Below are 15,844 nucleotides of genomic sequence, written 5' to 3'. Positions count from 1 at the left end.
TGATTTCTAGATCATGGACACAGTCAGAGAAAACCCAAACAGAGCCCAGCAACTTAGCAGAGTTAGCACGCGAGACAGGAGTTCAGGAAAGCTGATGAACCTTAAGGTCCTGTAGCAAAATTCCCCCCAAGAGGGGAGCAATGTGAGGAAAAAAAAAACCTCCAGAAATTTGCACAAGGGTTCCCTTGAGTCTTCGCCAAGTACTAGGTCAGAAACAGGAAAAGTGAAATTCCACATGGACGGGCATAAAGAAGGAAGAGAAGGGAAGGCAAGGAGGGAAGAGAAGGAGGAAGAGACAGATACCAGCAAGATATAAGATAAACAGTTCAAGAAGCTCAGATAAGGCAGAGAAACATTTGAACTCTGCACAGCCAAAGTGAAGAGTCCCTGGGGATTTCTGAGTTATTCAAAATAGATAAATACTACTCTGAGCGACCCCTGGAATGAAGGAAGGCCTAGCAAAGCTTAAAAATGGGGTTTGATGGGATCAAATGGATCTGCAAACAACTCAACTATTTGCCAAAACAAAAACCAACACTCCCTAAGGGGGAAAAAAAAAAAAAAAAAAAAAAAGCCCCCTAAAATCTAGATACTCAGCAACATAATAGACTGACTATGATCCAATCAAAACTTACTAGGCAAGATAAGAATAAAAAACTGACCTATAAGTAGGAAAAACAAAATCAGTCTTCAGAGTGACAGAACTAGCAAAAAAAGTAGATAAAAATAAATATTAGAGTTCTGCAACATGTATTTAAAGAAAGATTCAAAAATAACAAGAGAAATTAACATAATAACCAAATGGAACTCCTAAAGATGAAAAACATGTGAAATGAAAATTTTACTGGATGGGATTAAAAGACTAGACCATGAAAAACAGCAATAAAATCTATCCCATATAAAGCACAGAGGAAAAAGACTGAGGAAAAAGAAGATCCTCAAGTCACCCGTGAGACTATATGAAGTTGTCCAACAGAGATATAACTGAAATCTCAGAATGAGGATGGAAAAAGGACAAAAAAAGGTTGGAAAAATAATTTCTGGACATTTTCCAGATTTTATGAAAATTATAAACCCACAAAGCCAAGTAACTAAACAAACCACAAGCAGGATAAATCACACACACGTGCATGCATGCACACATATTTACACCGAAGTACATCAATATCAAATTGCTGAGACCAAATTATACGGACAAAAGTTTTAAAACAGCTGGAAAAAAGACATATTAAGGACAGAGTGGCAGAAAGGTTAAGACTGTTCACATAATTCTCCCTCAGAAAGACAAAGACAAAAGACAAAGAACTGGCATCTTAAGAACTAACAAATATATAAACCTAGCATCATATACCCATCAAAGACATATTTAAAAATGAAGGTGAGGAGTTCCCGTCGTGGCTCAGTGGTTAATGAATCCAACTAGGAACCATGAGGTTGCGTGTTCGATCCCTGGCCTCGCTCAGTGGGTTAAGGATCCGCCATTGCTGTGAGCTGTGGTGTAGGTTGCAGATGCAGCTCAGATCCCACGTTGCTGTAGCTCTGGTGTAGGCTGGCGGCTACAGCTCCAATTTGACCCCTAGCCTGGGAACCTCCATAGGCTGTGGGAGCGGCCCAAGAAATGGCAAAAAGACCAAAAAAAAAAAAATGAAGGTGAACAGTGAGATACCATTTCACACCCACCAAGACGGCCATAATCAAAAGATAGACAATAAGTATTGGCTAGAATACAGAGAAAATGGAGTCCTCATATGCCACTGGTAGGAAGGTAAAATGGCACAGCTGCTTTGGAAAACAGCCTGGCAGTTCCTCAAATGGTTAAACAGAGTTACCACATGATCAAGCAAAATTTCATTCCTAGGTATATATATAGTCAAGGGAAATGAAACGTATGTCCCACAAAAACTTATAAACAAAAATTCATAGCAGCATTATTTGCAAAAGCTCCAAATTATAAACAATCCAAAGAACTACTTATTGCATGATTCCATTTTTATGAAATGTTCAGAATAAGTAATCTGCAGAGACAGAAAGTGAATCAGTGGTTCCTAATAGTTGCAAAAGGGGAATGGGACAGGAGAAAATTGGGTAGTTATGGCCAAGGGGCTCAGAGTATCTTTTGGGAAGAATAAAAACTTTGCAAAATTAATTGTGGTGATTGGTCACACATTTCTGAATACAATAAAAGCCACCGAATTGTACTTTTTAAATGGATGAAGTGAAAAGGATGTGAACTCTATCTCAATGAAGCTGTTACAAATATTTTAGAGAGAGTTCCCATTGTGGCTCAGGGGTAATGAATCTGACTAGTATCCATGAGCAGGTGGGTTTGATCCCTGGGCTCGCTCGGTGGGTTGGGGATCCGGCATTGCCATGAGTTGCGGAGTAGGTCGCAATCGTGGCTAGGATCTGGCGTTGCTGTGGCTGTGGTGTAGGCAGGCAGCTACAGCTCCAATTTGACCCCTGGCCTGGGAACTTACATATGTCACAGGTGTGGCCCTAAAAAAAAAATCAAAATATATATTATATTAGCAAAAAGGATATTAAAAATAGACAATGTAAAAAATGAAACCAAAAGAAAGAAGCAGCAGCTACCTGTATTAATACCAAAATATACATATTTCAGGAAAAGGAATATTATCAAGGAAAACGAATCTTCTCTAATAATAAATGGGTTATTTCATCAAAAAGATTCACCATGCTAAATGTGTATGCAGCCAATAAAAGAGCTTCAAAGTACACATAGCAAGAACTGAAAGAACGGAAAGACGACATTAGCAAATCTATAATCATGATAGGCAATTTCAACACTCCTCTGTCAGTAAATGACAAATGCAAAATCATCAGGATGTAGAAAACCTGAACACCACCATCAACCAAGTATGTCTAAGTGACTTAATGCTCTCCTCAATGAAACATACATTATTTTGAAGCGCACATGTAATTTTCTCCAAAACAGACCATATGCCAGGCCATAACACAAGTCTCAACAGACATAAAAGGTTGAAATTTTACATTTATGAACACAATGAACTAAAACTACAAATTGATTTTGGAAAACCTGGAAAATCCTCTAATATTTAGAAATTAGCCAATTCACTTCTAAATAATCAGTGCAATAAAATTTTAAAATCACAACGAAAATTAGAAAATAATTGAAATAAATGTAGAAAACCCCATAACATCATAAAACATCTAAGATACCATTAAAGGACTGCTTAGAGAGACATGTACAGTTTTATTTACTACACTTCATTAGAAAATAGAACCAAAGTCAATGCTTTAGGCTTCCACTTAATAAAGCTAGAAAAAGAGCACATTATTTACAATAGCCAGGACATGGAAGCAACCTAAATGTCCACTGACAGATGAATGGATAAAGAAAATGTGGTATATATACACAATGCGTTACCCATAAAAAAGAATGAAATAATGCGATCTACAACAACATGGATGGACCTAGAAATTATCATACTAAGTGAAGTCAGACAAAGACAAATATTATACGATATCATTTGTATATGGAATCTAAAAAATGATACAAATGAACTTATTTACAAAACAGAAAAAGACTCAGAAACACAGGAAATAAACTTATGGTTACCAAAGGGGAAAGAAGGTGAGATAAATAGGAATTTGGAATTAACAGATACACACTACTATATACAAAATAGATGAACAAGGACCTATATATAGTACAGGAAACTATATTCAATATCTTATAATAACCTATAATGAAAAAGAATATATGTACATATAACTGAATCACTCTGCTATACATCTGAAACTAACACAACATTGTATATCAACTATACTTCAATTTAAAAAAAGAGTATAGGAGTTCCCGTCGTGGCGCAGTGGTTAACGAATCCGACTAGGAACCATGAGGTTGCGGGTTCGGTCCCTGCCCTTGCTCAGTGGGTTAACGATCCGGCGTTGCCGTGAGCTGTGGTGTAGGTTGCAGACGCGGCTCGGATCCCGCGTTGCTGTGGCTCTGGCGTAGGCCGGTGGCTACAGCTCCGATTCAACCCCTAGCCTGGGAACCTCCATATGCCACGGGAGTGGCCCAAGAAATAGCAACAACAACAACAACAACAACAACAAAAATAAAAAAATAAAAAAAGAGTATACTAAACCCCCGGTAAGCAGAAGAAAGGAAATACTAAAGATAACAGCAAAAATTAGTAAAATAGAAAAGTAAGGAAAACTACTCAACAAAACCTAAAGATGCTTTTTTTCAAAAAAAATTAATAAAAATTGGAGTTCCCATCATGGCTCAGCGGAAACAAATGTGACTAGGACCCGTGAGGATGCAGGTTTTATCCCTGGCCTCGCTCAGTGGGTTATGGATCTGGCATTGTCATGAGCTGTGGTGTAGGTTACAGATGCAGCTCAGATCTGGCATTGATGTGGCTGAGGCATAGGCCAGGAGCTACAACTCCGATTCGACCCCTAGGCTGGGAACTTTCATAGCCGTGGATGCAGCCCTAATAAGACAAAAAATAATAATAAAAATTGATAAACCTCTAGCCAAAATAATCAGAGAGATAGAAACAAAGACAGAAAAGACATAAATTATCAATATAAGCAATAAAAGAAAGTATCACTATAGATCCTACGCATGTTGAAATAATAAAGGAATATTATGAATAACTTTTGTTAATGAATTCAGCAACTTGAATTTCAACGACTCAAATTATTTGAAAGACACAAATAAGCAAAATTTACTCAAGAAACACAAAATGCAAACATCCATGTATTTATTTTTTTAATTAAATTTGTAGTTAGCAACTATCTCACCAAAAACAAATCTCCTGGTCCAAACGGCTTCAGTGGTAGATTCTACCAACTATTTAAGGAAAACAATGCCAACACTATACAAATTCTTCCAGAAAACCAAAGAGAGAAAACTTTCCAAGTTATTCACAAGGCCAGCATTAATCTAATACCAAAATCAGACAAAGATATTACAAATAAAGAAAATTACAGATAAATATTGTCATGAACACAGACACAAAAATCCTCAACAAAATTTTGGCAAATCAAATACAATATCATATGAAAAAGGATAATGTACCATGACCAAGTGGGATTTATTCCATGAATCCAAGTTTGGTTTCACATTCAATAATCAATATAATCCATACTAATAAACTAAAAAAGAAATTAAAAACATATGATCATCTCACGGACATAGAAAAAAAAAAAGCGTTAGACAAAAACAATATTCATTCCTGATAGAAACTTGCAACAGCTAGAAATGGAAGCAAATGTCAACTTTATAAAACAACATGTACATAAAAACTACACCAAGCATCTTAATGGGGAAATGCTTTTCCCCTAAGATCAAGAACAAGACAAGGACATCCACTCTCACCATTTCTATTCAGCATTGCACTGGAGACTCCAGCCAGTTCAGAAAGACAAGAAAAACAAACCAAAAAGCAAGTATCCCAATTGGAAAGAAAGAAATCTGTCTTCACTTGCAGACAAGATAATCATCTACATAGAAAATCCAATGAAATATACAAAAAAAGCTATTAGAATTAGTGAGTGATTTAGTAAGTTTACAGAATACAAGATAAACAAAAATTAATGGTATATTAGTAATATATGACTGAAAATTAAAACTTAAAAATCAGTATCATTTAAAATAAGCATCATAAAATTTGAAACATTTAGGGACAGGCATGCAAAAAAAAAATGTAAGACGTGTTCACTAAAAACTACAAATATTGCTGAAAAAAAAAAATTACGATACTGATGAGTGAGGGTAAGATAGACCATCATGGGATACAAGGGACCTAGTAAGGTAAGAATGTCTGCATAGGAAGGCAGCCTGGCAGGGAATATCAGAGCGAAACTGGATGAGGAGGACATTCAGGCAGGACAGAAGCATAACACAGGGTATCAGAGCCCAACTGGAGTAAGGAGGATAACAGAAAGGAGAGCAACTCAATATGTGGAGTTGATATAGCCCAAGGAAGGCCAGGAAATATAATCCTACTATGTGCCAGAAGAAGGCTGAGCTAGAAATACTGGTGAACAGCACTTATAACAATCACTGGAATTGAGAAGAAATGTGGATTTATATAATGCACTATATATTATATATTGCACTACTGAGCAATTAAAATAAGTGAATTAGATCTCTATGGATAAATTTTAAACAGCTCTTCACTGGCATGTAAGCCCCATAAGAGCAGATTTTTTGGTCTATTTTGTTCAGAGGCATAACCCCAAGACTAAGAGCAACGCCTAGCAATACAGTAGGTACTCGATTCATTTTTTGTTGAATGAACGAATAAAGTTTAAAAAAAAATCAGGACTGAAAACTACTCATGTAAATGTTTTTAAAAACATAAAATACAATATATGATTTATGGATATAACAACATTGGCAAGAAGGACACTCACCAAACTTATGATACTGGTGTCCTCAGGGGAGTAGGGAGGAAATAGGACTGAGGAAAGGGATATGAGTTTTATCTGTAATCTCTTAAAAGTTCATCTTTACCTCTCTGTGTCCATGAATATGTTAATATAGATGCCATAAATATTAACATACATATGAATCAAAACTGGAAAATTATTACTATCTGTTAAGTCAGAAAAGCTGTTATAACTTCAGAACTTCACAGAAAGGTTATCAGGAAAATCATATTACTTTCCATCTCATTGAACAGAATTTCTCACATTGTTCAACTTCTGTTCTCTGACATGAACATGTCTTCCTGGGGAGAAGGCAGTCTGGGAAACAATCCTAAGAAATTCAGAAACTCTTCATGCCTCATACTTTAGCTTTCAAGTTCTTGAGAATTTAGAATCTTTATTCTTAATATTTTTATTCTTATTTCAGTATTAAATACATTTAAATTCCAGACTTTTTTCCCTCAAAACTAGGTAAAATTAACATTCTGGGAGATGTGTCCTATTTATCCTATTGCTTCACATACTCTCATCATACTGCAAGGCACCCCCCGGGCAGAGAGGGTAGGGATGCTTACTCCAATTTGGAAAAAGGAGCCAGTCACTATAATGTTTCTTCTGGAATGAAACCAGATGAAAATAACACACAGGAGAGGAGTCCTCTGAATTTATTAACCTTGACCTTGCCCCCTTGTGACAGTCAACTTTATATATCAACTTGGTTAGGCCAGGGTACCCAGAGATTCACTCAAATATTATTCTAGATAACTTCTGGGAAGGTATTTTTCACATGCGATGATTACCACTTAAATCAGTAGACTGTGAGTAACGAAGAATATTCTCCATAATGTAGGTGGGCTTCATTCAATCAGTTAAAGGTCCTGATAGAACAAAGACTAACCTTCCCAGGGGAAGAGGAAATTCTGCCAGCAGACTGTCTTCAGACTCCGGCAATAGTATTAACTCTTCCCTGACACTAGCCTCCCAGCCAGCTATGCTTGATCATCTGATCCGGTTCCCTAGGGATAAAAATCAGTATCCCTCTCCCTCTCTTCGACTCCTCCTCTCTCCCCCTCTGTCCCCCCTTTCCCCCAACACACACACACACACCATATTGGTTCTGCTTAAATGAAGAACCCTGACTGATTCACTCCTGCACCAGAACCAATAACTTATTTTTTCTACTACAATACTAAACCAAAGTATGTTTCTCAAATTCACTATCACTAAAACAGTTACATGTTTTTCCCCTAAAAGGTTGGGTCTTCTAAAAAATCAAACTATGTGTAGCATTTTTTATTAAACATAAAACATGACAAAATACATCAGCATACCACTAGCATATGTAAATATGTCTCAGAAATATGTCCCAGTCAACAGATATACAAAAGGAGAGAGATGATGTTATACGGACAATTATTTTTTGAAATGTTATGCTTAATATGGACTTTCAAAAAATTCTAAATAACAAAAATTTTAGATAATAAAAAGTATTCAATAAAAAAAAAAATCTTACCTTTTTGTTTTCATCTGGTCCCTCAGTTTGCTATACATCTCCAGGACTTGAAAGAGAGGGAGAAAAGAGCACACATGCATTATTTAGAGAAAGTGAAAGACTAATTAAAGCTAAAGGAATTACATCAAGAATCCTACTCTATTTCCAGTTCCTCACCTGGAAGACACAGCATTAATTTATCAACAGTGGCAGAAATATTTCTCTGTTGTAGTCGACACTGCTTCAGCTCTTCCATTGCTATTACCAGCTTGGCAAGAGGGGAAAAAAAAAAAAAAACTGAATTATGCCAACAGCTGTAAATAAAAAGCTTTCAGTCACATTTTTCCCCCCTATGTTCAATTCATCAGAAAATTCCAGACAGTTTCATAGTAAGACCTGCCAAGCAGACTAAGGTACTGCCTTTCTCAACCAGTAAAACATCCCTGCATGGTTTCCCACTTTCTCCCCAAGATCCATACATACTAAACCAGGAAAAGCTAGGTGAAATGAAATCTTAAAATTCAGAGGCTCTCCAGGAGAAAAGAAAAAATTTGCAGACTTTGCTCCAAACCCTATTCAGACACTTCATGATTTACGATTGTAAAAATCTTCTGAGAAGATCCTATATTTCTTTCATCAGTGCTAGACTCCTAGAGGAAAACAGTCCTTGCCATACAGCTTCAAATGAATCTGGAAAATAATCTTCAACTAAATCTCTATTTCAACAAATAAACCACACACTTAGAAGTTGTGGCTTTTCCAAGAGTTCCAGTTTAGTGAAAAGTAACTCACTTTTCTTCCCATAGCTGTTTTAAAGTCTTCCATCTGAGGTCATACCACAATATAACTACATTGCACTCCTTAATTTAAAATATGTGAGACAAACTTTTAAAAAGCAATAATCTACACAGTCTCTTACAGTATTCATCTCATACCCATATCTAAAAAGGTTATCCACTTAGATACCATGCAAAAAAGAACAAAAGCGAATGGTCCTGATTAATGTACTGATAAAACAATCAAAGGCTATCCTTAAAGATTATTGAAATTAAACATTAAATAAGTATTAGGCAATAAGGAAGGTCTCTGATATAGAGAACAGTAATAGACTCCAAGTCAGAAAACTTTGGGTTTTAGTCCCAGCCTTGCCAATTACTATGTAAAATTTAGAACATCTTCTGTTTTGCTTTCCTAATCCATAAAATTAAGTGATAATACCTGTCCTGACTTTGTCTTAGGTCTGCCATGAGGATTAAATGAGAAAATGGATATAAAATCTTACAAACTATGATGACTTAAATGTGAGTATATCAATTAATAGAATCAATAATATTTTAACAAATATTTATGGAGCATTCATGTTGCGCCAATCACTGTTTAGGTAGGTAGATGGGATACGGCAATGCATTACAAAAAAAAAAGGAAAAAAAAATATCCTGGAGTTCCCATCGTGGCACAGTGGAAATGAATCCAACTAGGAACCATGAGGTTTCGGGTTTGATCCCTGGCCTCTCTCAGTGGGTTAAGGATCCAGCATTGCCGAGAGCTGTGGTGTAGGTCGCAGATGCACCTCAGATCTAGCATTGCTATGGCTGTGACGTAGGTCGGCAGCTGTGGCTGCGATTAGACCCCTAGCCTGAGAACCTCCATATGGCCACGGGTGCAGCCCTGAAAAGACAAAAATAATAATAATAAAAATAAAAAATCCCGACCTCAGGGAGCTGAATTTCTAACGAAAGGAGACAGACAAAAAACAAACATATAAAGAAACTCTAAAATATCAGAGCATGATAGGTGCAGTGGAGAAAAATAAAGCAGGAAAGGTAAAAAGGATACAGGAGGTGAAAATGAGACTGCGATTCTAAATACAGTGGCTAGAAAAGACCTCATTAAGGAACTAACATAGCAAACACCTGAAATAGGTAGACACTGAGGAAAGAACATTCCAGGCAGAGGAAACAGCATTGCTCATATTACAACCACTCAACTGACTCAAAAACATAGCTGAGGAAGGTGACATACTCTCTCATTAAGCTTTCTAATGGCTATATTCATTTACTTCAAATAAATAGGAAAAGCAACATAATGTCCAAGTTCCTCCCACATGCTGCTTATGGTCTTATAAGCCACTAAGTCAAGAACATAGTCCATAAAAACAGAATTACAAGAAACAAAAGATTTTTTCAAAAGATAAACTGGCCTTACTTCCTTTCCTTCATGTTGTAGTTTTCTATTAGTATCCGTCACTTGATTCTGTGGAGAGAAGACAATCAAATTCATAAACAGACAATAGTTGGAGATGATCAAAATGTTAAAATGAAAAGACTAAGAATAGGTATTCGGATAGTTTCCATATTCCACCACATTTTGGTTTAGTGGCATTCTCTTGGGATTAAATGATATCAACTTTTCCACTTTTTGTATGACATTTCAAGCAATAAAAAAAAATTACTAAAAAATATGTTCAGTTTGAAACATTACAGATTAAAATAATATAACAACTAAAGATCACAGTTTAATTTTGGAAATAGAAAAAAGGAAAGAAAAACATTATAACAGGAAAAATAACCCATAAAGAACCTTACCATCTCTATTACATATAGAAAGAACAAATTTTATGACAGATACTCCTCACTTCACCAATGTATTCCTGGAAAACTTGAATATAAGTTGAACTTTTTAACTCAGGTCAAAGTTTTCTACATATTATTCTAAATTTTAGAAAACATTTCATCTTAAATTTGGGGTATCATTAATTCTTAACAGTTCCTGGGAGTTCCCATTGTGGCTCAGTGGTTAGCGAATCCGACTAGGAACCATGAGGTTGCGGGTTCGATCCCTGCCCTTGCTCAGTGGGTTAAGGATCTGGCATTGCCGTGAGCTGTGGTGTAGGTTGCAGACGCGGCTTGGATCCCGCGCTGCTCTGCGGGCTCTGCGGCCTCTGCGTGGCTCCGGCGTAGGCTGGTGGCTACAGCTCCGCTTAGACCCCTAGCCTGGGAACCTCCATATGCCACAGGAGCAGCCCAAGAAATGGCAAAAAGACAAAAAAAAAAAAAAAAAAAAAAAACCAGTTCCTAACGCTTCCATTTTTCTAAATTAATCTCTCCATCAAACAGTCAAAATCAAGTGCACAAGCCTTAATACTATGTAGAGTTCATAATTTACAGGACTAGCACTCCTTATTTTGGTAGCCATTTTTGAAGACTTAATTGATATTTTTTTTTTACCTTTTTTAACGATTTTTATTTTTTCCATTATAGTTGGTTTACAGTGTTCTGTCAATTTTTGACTGTACAGCAAAATTAGGTATAGAGAATAACACTCTCCTCACTTTCTGAAACATTAGCATAACATGAGCCACATTAACTTCTAAAGCTTTCTTTAATGGGCTTCCTACCCTCTCACCAACAATTGCCACTCCTTACACATTTAAGATTTTCCCTTAATCCAGCATTTCCTATTATTTCCCTTAAAACACCAAGAAATGTTAATTAATAGGTACTCTGCACATGCACAGAGAAGTGCACAAGTGTGCATACATACACATATTAATACATATGGGACATACTGCTAAACAGGTTTATTCAGGACTTCTTGAAGCATTTGATATTCTACAGCATTGTAAATGCCCAAGAAGGAACCATCATACAGTGTTTTCCAACTTATTTTCTACAACACCCTTTTACTGAAGATCATCTCAAGAAACTAGGTTTTTAGGAACACACCCCTGAAAATTTTGCCCTGAACTATTATACACCACACACTATACCTGGACTATGGTTTTCTGAGCAGATTACCACATGCACTGCCATTATAGCAAAAATGAAGCAATAAACATAACATAAATGAATGGGAGTTGCTGTGTTCCAATAAAACTTTATTTACAAAAACAGGAAGCAGCAAGCTGGATTTGGCCTGCAATATGACATAACTTGCTGATCCTTGGTCTAGAATAAGTGATATCTGAAGAGTTTATTATTCAAACCAATAAATGGCTGTTACTAAAAAATAGCATTAATATCAACTCAATATAAGAAAAAGTCTTTAAGTAATGTGAACAAAAAATGGGGTGGGTTGCCTTGAGTCATCATTATTCAAAAATAATTTTTTTCATCTTAAACAGGAGATCTCACAAAATTCAACCTTCCATAAATACTACTAAATTCAGCATGATTGGCTCTACTAGAATACTTTGTTTACCTTATAAAGATACCAATTCTGAAACTTTCTTTTTCTACTTCAAACTCACTGTAAGAAACATATTTTAGGAATTCCCATGGTGGCTGAGAAGGTTAAGAACCCAACATAGTGTCCATGAGGATGTGGCTCAATCCCTGGCCTCACACAGTGGGTTAAGGATCTGGCATTGACGCAAGTTGCAGTATAGGTCACAGATGCAGCCCAGATCTGTGACCTACAATCTGCCATTGCTGTGCCTGTGGCATAGGGCCAGCAGCTGCAGCTCCAACTGGACCCCTAGCTTGGGAATTTCCATATGCTGCAGATGTGGCCATAAAAAGAGAAAAAAAAAAAAAAGAAAATAAATATATTTTACATTGCAACCCAATATACAAGTATAGGGAATGCATGCATACATACATACATACGTACACACACAAATATGAGCTGAAACAAAATTTTCAAGAAACAATGTTCATTCTTACTATTCCTTTTTCTATTCTGTTTCAATTATTATTAAAAATACTGATCCTGGCCCACTAAATTGATTTCATGCAAACCATATTTCTAAACATCCTCAGGAGCATAACCAAAGCTTCTGATGAGAAAGAAAAATACTATTTCAATACTATTTGAACATAACAATGAGAAGAAACTATGTTGCCTATCAAGGATGCTATTCTTGATTCAGAGAACATATATATGGATATATATACACATACGCATACACACACATACATACATACATACTGTGAATCAAAAGAAATAGTAGGTATCCTTAAGAGTATACTTTCTTTTCATTGTTATGTTCAAATAATACTGACAGTAGGTAATACTTAACCTTTTCCATTTTGTAAACTCTTTTCTAGACTTCAAGAATCTTTCACAGGCTTTTACTACAGGTTGAACGGATCCCCCTAAAGCAGAGTCTCCCAGATGTTGCTGGTACACTTTAATCCCCTCAGCTCTCAAAGTGAGTGGAACCTGAAACAGTCAAAACCTTTAACTGGTAGTCTCTAGCTCGCAACATCACTCAGGGGCATCCTGAGTAATGAGAGAGAATTTGCAACTTGAAATCTGAAAGAAGGAAGACAAGATGAGTACAAGCCAGCAGGTCATATCAGCAACTGGTGAGCATTACAGGCAATACTCAGATACTCTTCCATATGACCACTTCAGTAACCAGGCACAGAGCACCCTGCTGCCCATCATGGAACAGGGGCCCAGGAAGCAGAAGGAGAAGTCTGGAATACAGGTATCCAACAACAGCCCAAAGTGAGCATAAATGAATGGGAAGCTGGGATGGCTCAGTGAGGACAAACTGCTCTTGCAAAAGCCCCGTATCTTTGTTCTCACACATTTCAGTCACTTTTGTCCACTTGGGGCTTTTTAGTATCCCAAAAATTTGGTGTAACTTTTTATTTTAAATAAGATCATATTGTTCATATGTGTAATCTGCTTTGTACATTAAGCAAACATTTCTAATACTTTCACATCTCAGATACTCTTCTAGAATATATTGTAATTTATTATTCTTTTAAATGAATGTACTATGATTTATTTTGCTAATCCTTTGCTAAATGACTTTCAGGAACATTTTAGGGTTGGTTGGTTGGTTGGTGTGCTTTTTAGGGCCATACCTGTGGCATATGGAAGTTCCCAGACTAGAGGTCGAATGGGAGCTATAGCTGCCAGCCTATGCCATAGCCAGAGCAGTGCAGGATCCTAGCTGTGTCTGTGACCTATACCATAGCTCACAGCTATACCGGATCTCCCACCCACTGAAGAGGACAGGGGTTGAACCCACATCCTTGTGGATACTAGTCAGATTCATTTCTGCTGCGCTACAACAGGAACTCCCAACTTTCAGGGACATTTTAAAGTTTTAATCTTCTTAAAAAATCGTATGAACATCTTTATACATGCACCTGTAGCTTTAGAATAAATCTTAAAACTATGTGGAATTTTCAGTACTCAAATAAAATTGCTCTCCTTAAAAGTTGAAGTAGTTTATACTCCAACCAGCCATTCCCAAGTTGATAGGTATCATCTCCAATCTTAATTAACATTTTCATCTTTGTCATTTTATTAGGTGGCATTTTGTTATTTAAATTTGCATCCCTTTAATTATTTCTCAATTGTGGAGTTCCCGCCGTGGCGCAGTGGTTAACGAATCCGACTAGGAACCATGAGGTCGCGGGTTCGATCCCTGCCCTTGCTCAGTGGGTTAAGGATCCGGTGTTGCCGTGAGCTGTGGTGTAGGTTGCAGACGCGGCTCGGATCCCACGTTGCTGTGGCTCTGGCGTAGGCCGGTGGCTAAGCTCCGATTGGACCCCTAGCCTGGGAACCTCCATATGCCGCGGGAGCGACCCAACGAAATAGCAAAAAGACCAAAAAAAATAATAATAATAATAATTATTATTATTATTTCTCAATTGTAGAGTTCTTTTGTATTTCTTCTTATGTAAACTTAATATTAATATGTACTTCTCAGTTTTCTATTAAGAGTGTTCACATTTTTCCTATTAACCTACAAAGACTTTCTCTATGTTAAGGTTTGTCATATGTATTTACAAATATTTTCATTTATTATTTACTTTGTAATTTTTAAGTTGTATGTAGAAAGGTTTTTTCATTTTAATGTTGCTGTATGTATCAACATTTTCTTTCTGGCTTAAGAATTGTGTTTAGAAATGTATACCTCACTCCCAAAAATCACATAAATATTTACCTATATTTTCTGCTAGTTCTGTGATGATTTTGTCTTTTACACTTAACTCTTTAATTCATCTGAAATTAAATTTGGTACATTGACTAAGAAAGGAGTCTAACTTAATTAAAACAGTTACGTATTAAAGAACCTTAACGATAAATCAGAAGAGTTGCTACTTTTGGAGAGGATGGTGAAGAAAGCCACTGAGAAGAGTACAAAGAGAGATTTAATTTGCTTGGCAATACAGTTCTTAAGATGGCTGGAGAGTTGTACAGGTCCATTAAACTCTTATTTGGAACCTTGTGGCCCACTGTTTTGGACTTCAGAATTTTGGAGATTTTACGCAGATAATACGGTACAAATTGTTTACTATATAACACCCCTCAATGGGTAGTAGGACAGCATTTCATAATCAAACACATTAATATTTCCGTAGCAAAGTCAATTATTCAAGAAAAGTGAATATGGCCAGCCTCTTTCCTAAACTCGAATCTGTCATATCAAGACCGTGTTTTGGTAGAAGACACTCCACAACTATCACTAATTTTTTTCTTTTAGCTCAGATGACCATGCTACAAAGACCTCTACAGCCATGCTTTGCAATTCTGTCATTCAGCAGTGATGGCTTTTATCTAGCAAGGAAGTAGACAGTGACATCAGAGTCAACCAAGTTTCTGTTTGAAAGAAACTGTTACTGACTCTTGTTACTGGTTCTCATCCACATGCAGTTATCCCAAATAAATTTTTTTTGTCTTTTTAGGGCTGCACCCACAGCATATGGAAATTGGCAGGCTAGGGATCAAACTAGAGCTGTAGCTGCCAGCCTACACCACAGCCACAGCAATGCTAGCTCCTTAACCCACTGAGGGAGGCCAGGGATTGAACCCGTGTCCTCAAGGACACTAGTTGGGTTCGTTACCACTGAGCCACAACAGGAATGCCCCAAATGAATTTTAACTTAAAAGAGTATTCTTTTTAGCTAAAAGCCATATTCCCAATTATCGATGTTTCAGTACAAATTCCTTTCTTAA

At 36.6% G+C, this 15,844-nt stretch overlaps 1 protein-coding gene across 3 annotated transcripts in view; it reads right to left on the bottom strand.

The window, feature by feature from the left end:
- EXOC6B (exocyst complex component 6B) overlaps window positions 1-15,844 on the bottom strand; it is a 607,614-nt gene that overhangs the window by 512,486 nt on the left and 79,284 nt on the right. For all 3 annotated transcript variants that reach the window (XR_014841692.1, XM_085018912.1, XM_085018911.1), the window contains exons 3-5: window positions 10,127-10,174; window positions 8,099-8,189; window positions 7,943-7,988 (exon numbers count right to left, since the gene is read on the bottom strand). Coding sequence is in view for 2 of the 3 variants with exons in the window: in XM_085018912.1 (XP_084875038.1) it covers window positions 7,943-7,988; window positions 8,099-8,189; window positions 10,127-10,174 (185 nt within the window). In the remaining variant the exon portion in view is untranslated. The remainder of the gene's footprint in view (window positions 1-7,942; window positions 7,989-8,098; window positions 8,190-10,126; window positions 10,175-15,844) is intronic.

The sequence above is a fragment of the Sus scrofa genome, chromosome 3 (assembly GCF_054392235.1).
Source record: "Sus scrofa isolate SSC_HxYL_T2T_F1_AM1 chromosome 3, Sscrofa_HxYL_maternal_Yorkshire_Landrace_v2.0, whole genome shotgun sequence".
Classification (NCBI taxonomy): domain Eukaryota; kingdom Metazoa; phylum Chordata; class Mammalia; order Artiodactyla; family Suidae; genus Sus; species Sus scrofa.
This window is presented reverse-complemented; position numbering and strand designations above follow the sequence as displayed.